At 33.5% G+C, this 8,556-nt stretch overlaps 1 protein-coding gene across 1 annotated transcript; it reads left to right on the top strand.

The window, feature by feature from the left end:
* The first annotated feature begins 3,202 nt into the window (after positions 1–3,202).
* Positions 3,203–6,760, top strand: LOC130738522 (uncharacterized). Its single transcript, XM_057590511.1, has 2 exons — positions 3,203–3,370; positions 5,980–6,760. Exons 1-2 carry the CDS (start codon positions 3,203–3,205, stop codon positions 6,508–6,510), a joined length of 699 nt encoding a protein of 232 aa, XP_057446494.1. The 3' UTR covers positions 6,511–6,760.
* Positions 6,761–8,556: the final 1,796 nt, after the last annotated feature.

The raw sequence follows: 8,556 nt of genomic DNA, 5'->3' as shown, positions 1-8,556 counted from the left end.
CCGGCAAAAAAGCTTTTTCCTGTAGTGTGAAAATGTCGTTTGATCAAGCGAATATAACTTGTTGTGCTCTAAACACTCCAATGACTCTCAACAAACCCTAGAAGCACTTGAAGTATAAAAGTTGGACTTGAAGATTTTCAGAGATTAAAATTACCAACGCAAGTACCTTTTATCTGATTCAAAATCTTCATCAAGCAAGAGGAGAAAAAGCCCTCATACCATCTCATAGAGCAAACCTTAAGAGTCAAATAGATTTAGAACTTAAAGTATTTCTTAAGAGTCAAATCAACTTCAATACTTTGTAGTTCTTGTGCTCAAACACTTTCTACCATCACTCTTGTGAGAAGTGAACCTTGTAGAAACAAACAATTTTGAAAAAGATTGTAGGAGAAGTCCTTGATAATACTTGGGTTAGGAGAAGTCATTGAGAATACTTGTAGGAGAAGTCATAGAGAATACTTGTTGGAGAAGTCCTTGATACTTTCATAGTGCAATCTTGGTAAAGCCAAGGACTGGACGTAGCCCTACTGTTTAGGGGCGAACCAAGATAAGAAGACGTGTCTTATCATTTAACAATATGTTCTTTTATTCGCTACACTAAACGTTTACGAAAGATCTTTAAAGCTAATAATGTTTTGAAAAATCAAAGTTTTAACACAACAAAATTCAGACCCCCCTTTCTTGTGTTACTTTATTACATCTCAAGGTCTTGCTCTCCATGCTTCGTTCTATCAATGTATTATTTTGTCGCGTGGGTCATTTGTCCCTCGCTTCTTTAGTGCACTATTAGTACTTCTTTTTGTGCATAGTCTCTTTGGAATCCTCTTAGTCTGTTATCCTCATAGTTCGTGTAATTAGACATTTTTGTCTTTGCAGACGAAGTAAACCACTTGTGTTTGAGCTGGTTTGAAAGACGAAAAAGTACTCAGATACTCGAACTTGATCAAAGTATGCTTGTGATCACCAAGACTCTTGTGCTGTCACTTAGCTTCTTTCTTCTTTTACGCGCTTGATATTTGTAGACATTTTTTTTTGGATGATATGGTTTTGAAACTCTTGATCTTGCTTCTTTTAATTTCTTTATTTGATGTTTTATAATGTTGTGGCTTGTATGTCTTTTGTCCTTGAGCTCTCTTATATCTGTTTCTGATTAAGATATTGAGGGCATGTTTGGTGGACAGGATAAGCAGACATGATATGATAGTGCAATCATATCCTGCTCTTATTTGTTGTTTGTTGCACCAGCAGAATATGATAATACAATCATGTTACTTATCTTATCCTCTCCATCATGTGTAAATTTTATCCTGAGGGGGAGCTAGGATAGAATTATCTTGACATGATAGGATAGCACTTTTTTCTTCTTTTTTAGTACCATAACCCTAAATTTAATTATTTCAATATTTCTATTTAATATAATTTATAATAATATTAATTAATAAATATTAAAATATAAATTTTAGTAATATACTAACTTTAGTATTTATCAAATACTAATTGTTATTGCTAAGTTAAATTTTTTATTTACTCATGAATTTAATTCAAAATGAACTAATTTATTAATGAGGAAAATATTGAATTTCCTCATATAAAATAATTTAATTATCATTTGTCACTTGCTTCTACTTAGTTAAGATTATATTTTATTTATTACTATTCACTAACAATAAAACAGACTACTCACTTATAAATATTTATTTATTAAAAGTAAATATATATTAAATTTTATATCATTGCTTGCTATTATTTAAAAATATTTATCTACTTACATAATAATTTATAATTTAAATATAAATTACTTTTGAGAAGAATATAATATTTTTAAATTTAATTATTTTTTATCACTTGTCACTACTAAGTTAAAACCAATTGGTCGAATATATAGTTTTTACTTTTAATTAAAATAAGCTCCCCCCAGGGAAAAATTAAAATAAGCTAATTAATTAAAAAAAATATAATTTTAAAAAGTAGGCTATATAAAAATATCAAAAAATTAATTTAATAGAATAATAATTTTTTTAAAAAAAGTTAATTTTAACAATTATTTTTTTAAAACATTGTGTATTGTTTATTCAAATGAAAATTTGATGTATTTTCACTGTTTATATCATATTCTATCATTATCCTGTTCACCTCAAACACATGATAGGATAAAAGTCTATATCCTGCTCTTATTATATCATGTCTTTATCCAACTCTATCCTATCCTGATCACCAAACGGGCCTTGAGTGACATAAGATTATTAGCTTTTATAATTTTGCATTTGTCATAATCAAAACTACTTAAGAACAGAAAATAAGTAAGAGACTTGAACACTACCACATTTTCCTATATATAAATCAATCTTTTTTCATTTTCATAACTTTTGGTTACTGTATGATTTGTACATTATTGTTGATCCAGGAATGACCGCTGTTTTAGCCCAACGACATCAAGCTCAAGAAATTAACCATTCCACCTCTTAATTTGCAAGAACCAATCATGTAGCTGAAGAATTTAGGGGAATGGTAGGTATTTAAACCAAATGAATTGAAGTGTTAAGGAAAACAAAGAAGAATGAACGTTGTCAAATTTTTTTTTTTGAACTACGTTGTCAATTTAATTTAAGGAAAGATGATTCGGTTATTGCTGATTAAGATTTTGAAGATCGCCAAATCAAATCTTCAATGATATAAAGTTCCGTCTTTGACAAAAAAAAGTTCCGTATTGATGGAATAAAAAAGATGGAATGGTTAAAAGGTGAATAAAAATTGCCCAACACAACACGTTGAAAAAGATACAAACATGTTACATCGAGGTTGAAATGCTGAATTGCAGAACTCATCTCAACTGTTCATATTCCTTTAATCAATTAATTATTCCCCTAATCACAGTGCTTTCACGTTGCTGCTGTGACTTTCATTTTCTTTTCCTTTTTTCCATTTTGTACTACTTAATTCTAATTGGGAAACCAAAAAAATAAATTCTAATTTTCACGATTTCTTTTACGTTGTCTTTATTTGGTGAATAGATGATTGCATAAATGATAAGATTGTAAGAATATATGTCAATAGTCATTAGGATATCTTCCAAGCTATCTCGATATATATACTCACACACAAACTACAGAAAGTTGTGTGCATTATTCAACTCAGGTGGAAATAAGAGGGAATTTCCCCAAAGAGAAGCTAGCTAGTCCCGGAAGGAAAAGTTTTTTAGAAAATGGAATGGAAAAAATATTACATGGACATGATGCTTGTGCCATTGGGGTTAGTCATCATCCTTGCATATCATGTCTTGTTATGTCACAAGTGTCGGACACAGCCTTTCACCACAATCATGGGACGAGATGCTGATGGTCGCCGATTTTGGGTTGGTGCCATGATGAAGGTAATATTCATACACACATATATCAAGTTATCAACGACTCAATTACTGATCTGATGGCATTTTACCAATTTAAAAAGTACCACTACATCTACTTAATTGGATTGCTTGCATGAATGCTGAAATAAATATTGTTAAACAGTTTAATTTTAAGTGGATACACGTTGAACTCAACACGGTAAAATCGATCATATTTCTCTGATTTACGTTAAGTTTAATGTGACAAATTCTAACTTCTCTATTGATACTTTAAACTATGTGAAAACACGTTAGCATTTACATCAAGGCCAAACAAAACATATACTAGTATAATTGTTTTTTATAGGCAAATGTTAGTTGTTAGTAATGTTAGTAAATTAGTTCTCCTCAGGGTTCGAACCCTTCACCCTTCACCCTTCATCCCACTCAGCCCTTATATCTCTAGTTTTTACCACTTGAGCTATCATTCATTGACATATACTACCATAATTAACGAAATTAAAATTTAACTTGAATCTAACTCTGTAAGAATACAGGGTGAGAAATTTTTCTAACTTTTTTTGTATAAGCTAATGAATTGAATAAATAGGAGTACAAAAGTTACTCCAACCTACCGTACAAACATGAAAAAAGGAGAAACAGAATAGAAAACAAACAGCCCTGAAACAGAGGGGAGCAAACTATTAAGAAAAACACACAGTGCCCCAAGCTAACTTAACAACCTACTAGTTGAGGCCGAAAATCATCAACTTCAAAAAGCCCTGCAAATGTACAGGTCCAGCTATCAGGAAAAAACAGAGGCAGAAAAGTGCGGGGAGGAATTTAGCATACATAAATAACAGCTTGTGTAAGGTTACACAAGTGCTTTTTGACCTGCAATAGGAAGTTTAGCAGGTAATTCTTATTTTTGAAAAATAAAATATTTAATAAATTATAATATAATTAGGGAAATAGTTAGTGAATGATTATAGTTATAGGAAAAATTAATTAATTATCACCCAATTCACCGCTCCCAAATTCGTTATCCCCAAACCGATTCATGACTTTCTTCATCTTCAACTCCAAAGCTTAGGGTTCGTTCCCATTCCCGATCTGCTGAACCCCTTCATCCTCCATCTCTTCTTTTTCGATCTACGACGCGAAGGTTGCTGGTTGTTCGTGACTGTCGTTCGTTCGATTATGCGCGGTTCGTCGTGGGTGGGTCGCTTACGGTGGGTAGGTTTGTGATTATTTGTGTTTTTCTAGAAGATCTGGGTATATGGTGAGGGTTAACTAGACAGGTTTCAATTTCGCTGGTGGTGGCGAACGATTTGGTGATGGAGGCCATGTTTACCCAGATTTATTCCTCAATCACTGTGTTTCAGATCTGCTGGTGGTGGTGAACGATCTGGGTTCCCCCCCCTTTTAAATCTGGTTTGTTCTTCATCCACTCAACAAACCAGTTCAAGATCTGATGGAGGTAGACCCAGATTTATTCTTCAGATCAGATCATACAAGAAATGGTGGGAATATTCTGAACTGGAGGAAGAGGATTCAAGATTTCAACAATTTTGCTGAAGAGTTGCCTCTCTCTGTCTTCCCTGGGTAGCTGATGTGTTTTCCTTTCGTTAATGGGGCTGTTTATTTTTTAGCTTCGTTAATGGGGTTTGCTTTCCCCCTTTTTCTTTTTATTTCCTTGTTGTATATGTTGTTGGACCTCTTTTTAATTGCATTTTGGTTTTCTATCAATATATATTGTTTGTTTCTCAAAAAAAAAATGATGGTTGATGCATGTGTTTGTGGCTGTATGATTAAGAAAATTGTAGATGACTGGGTTCTATGCCAGGGTTCTAAGAAGAAACATGTGCTGTCTAAACTCAAGCTCGCAGCTGAGAGAGACAAAGTATCATCTGTGAATTGTTCTATTTGGGTAAAGAGGCAGCATATTTGGGAAAATCAATATTTCAATTTCTGGATTTTCACTGAAAAGGGGTAGTTACCTTGTTGATGATGATAAAAAGAAGAAGATGAAGTGATGATTCTGGCTATGTTGTTTCTGGACTTGTACATGATCCAGTGGTGGTGTTAGGTGGAGAGAGAGGAGATGAAGGGGAGAGAGGAGAGTGAGAGATTAGGGCCGGAAATTAGGATGGTTTAATCTTAAATGAATTACTAATCTTTATGTTATATATTAACTAATCATTATTTTATATATTAAATATTTTAATTTTTGAAAATAATGAAAATAGAATAAAACCTGCAGTAGCAAGTAAAACGGAGGTGGTGTAACCTTGCACAAGTTTTTACTTGTGTAGGTTAAATTTTTCCCAAGGAGCAAGATTAATTTGTGACATTTACACTCCTCTCACAGGCACAATTGGACGTTTGAAACTTGAAATTTGAAATGCTTATGTAGAGACCTATATATTTATGAGTACCCCAATAAATTGATCTATAAGCCCAAAACACTCATCAGCAATGAGCTAGCTTTCAGGGCAGACGAGTTCCCCCTAGATATATATTTATGATTCTGTCCCACAAATAGAGAAAGACTTAACCCAAATTCTAAGAGACAAATCTTCATTAAAGACTAAGGTTCACTAATTCCAGTATATTGTTATTACTAGCTAACCAAAGAAGAACTGTAATTGCAGGACATTGACAAGAAGCACATTGTAGCAGTCCATTCTCTTCGAAACATAATAATGGGGACAACCCTTATGGCCACAACATCCATTCTCCTCTGTGCTGGCCTAGGAGCAGTCATCAGCAGCAGTTACAGTGTTAAAAAGTCAATCGACGACTCAGTTTATGGAGCAAATGGTGAAGTTGTGGTGACACTGAAATACGCCATCATCCTCACCATATTATCATGCTCATTTTTCTGTCACACTCTAGCTGCAGGGTTTGTGAATCAAGTGAATATCCTCATTTGCACTCCACAAGATGTCAAGTCCATGGTAACACCAGAGTATTTGACTGAGCATATGAGAAAGGCAACAATTTTGAACGTGGTAGGGAACAGGCTTTTCTATTCCGCACTTTCCTTGACACTTTGGATCTTTGGGCCTGTGCTACCTTTCTTGTCTTCAATTGTAATGGTGTTTGTACTATACAAACTTGACTTTGTGCCTGGGAAGAACAGCAACAACAAGGTAGAGGATTTGATACAAAATCAAGTTTGAGACTCAATTGCCCATGAGGAATCTTATCTATATACTTTAGAAAAGAGGAAGGCTATGAGCCCCACCTCCATGACATGACACTCCAAGACCCACTCTCTACCACCCCCCTCTTTACGTGACAAATGTCACCTCCTAATTATTTTGGACCTCAATTGTAAAAGCCCAATTACGTATTTCAGTTTTTAGCCCATTAATCAATGAATGGGGTTTTTCATTTAATGGTTTAATGACTCTTAATTTGTTTCCAAGCTTCTGATGCAAAAACAATAAAAACGTAATAATTTTCACCTGTGCGTTTTAAATCAAATTGAATGCAAATTCTGTAAATGCATTGACCAAAACTTAATCAAAATAATAATTAAATGGTGTTGATTTGAACTATTCATTAGCGGTGTAAAAGTGATATATAGTAGTAGAAATTGAAGGAATATTGAGTAAATCAGAAAATGCATTAACCAATCTAAGAATTTGCAAATGACATTGAAATCATTCCTTATTTACAATTTCCGTCAATTTATTTACGACACATAATTCAATTCGGCCCGTATACACACAATTCAATTCGGCCCATATTATTTAAACTTCAAAAACTGAAATTGTTTTGCTTCTCCCCATTTTTACGTTACTATTGATTTGGTAATAAATGCTTGACCTCACAATTCAATTCGGCCCATATAATTTCATATAGTAATTTTTGCAATCATGAAAGTGTATATGGTCAATTCCGTTCGGACCATTAAATTTCCTAAAATAAGTTTTGCAGTCATTAAATTTTGAACCAATCAACGTGGGAATCATGGCCAGTGATTTATATTTTGAAAACGCTGATTTTATGTTGGGCTTTACAAACACATACCATTGTATTTTTGGACATTTGTTGACCGAAGATTAATACTCATCAATCATACGGAAATAATTTAATTTCACAAACCCTTCATTCAGACTATATATACACCCCTCATGTGACATTTCTCCTCTATCATTCCCAGCATTTTCCATCATTCCTTGCATATTTCAACTTAACCTCCTTTTTTATGGCTTCAAGGATCGACGATCTGGCAAAGGTGGATGCCTCCAAAGAAACTTGGACAATTGTTGCCAAAGTCAGTTATCTATGGATTAGTCCGAGCCTATATGGCTCAAAGCTACCATTTTCAATGGACATGATACTGATGGATGACAAGGTATACTATTTTTTGATTATTTAAACGTTTTTCCCCTATTTTTCTTATGCATTCCTAAATTGCTTAGTTTGTTTATTTTTAAAATGTCAGGACTGCAAGATACATGCTACTGTTAGGAAGACTTTGATATATCGATTCCAGTCTTCGCTAACTGAGGGAAAAGTATACCAGATTTCCTACTTTGGTGTGGGCGAGAGCGGACGTGATTTTCGCCCGACCGATCATCCATTCAAGATCAACTTTGATATTCAGACTTCTGTACGACTACTACCTAACAAGGCTATCAACATAACGCCGTACTCTTTCGTTCCACTTGCTGACATTATGTATAAGGACCTTGATACATCATTCCTTATAGGTATTTACTCTTCTGCAGCATCTTGATCTTTTCAAAAAAAGTTATTAATTTTTCTTACAACTTTTTAATACTTTTTTTTCACCAGATGTAATTGGTATTATGACGGGCGCAAGTGGAGAACAAGAGTTCGAAAAAGATGGTACTAAACAGAAGAGGATAACTATAGAACTTGATCAAGATGGGTACACCTCATGTTCTTTATTTATTCAAAAGATCGATCCTAATTGTACCATTATGAAAGTTAAATGAGTAAACTATTTTTTTTATTAGGGTTCGTGTTGAATGTGCTTTTTTCGGGAAATATGTTTTTGAGGTCATTGGTTATCTTTCATAAGTTGATGCAACCAATGCTGTCGTGGTTGTACAGTGTTGTAAGATCAAGCCATTCAAAGGTATTTATGAAATTTTCAGATTTTTCTAAGATTTGAATTATTTAAACGTGGTTTATTTTTAATTTTAATTACTTTTTTACAGGTAAGACTAGCCTTCAAAACGTTTATGGTG

Source organism: Lotus japonicus, chromosome 2 (genome assembly GCF_012489685.1).
Source record: "Lotus japonicus ecotype B-129 chromosome 2, LjGifu_v1.2".
Taxonomy (NCBI): Eukaryota; Viridiplantae; Streptophyta; class Magnoliopsida; order Fabales; family Fabaceae; genus Lotus; species Lotus japonicus.
This window is presented reverse-complemented; position numbering and strand designations above follow the sequence as displayed.

Bases quoted from the DNA above. Each gene is read 5' to 3' on its own strand.
- LOC130738522 (XM_057590511.1), top strand. From the start codon at position 3,203: ATGGAATGGAAAAAATATTACATGGACATGATGCTTGTGCCATTGGGG. The intron at 3,371-5,979 runs GTAATATTCATA...CTGTAATTGCAG, and splicing joins GGGTTGGTGCCATGATGAAG to GACATTGACAAGAAGCACAT.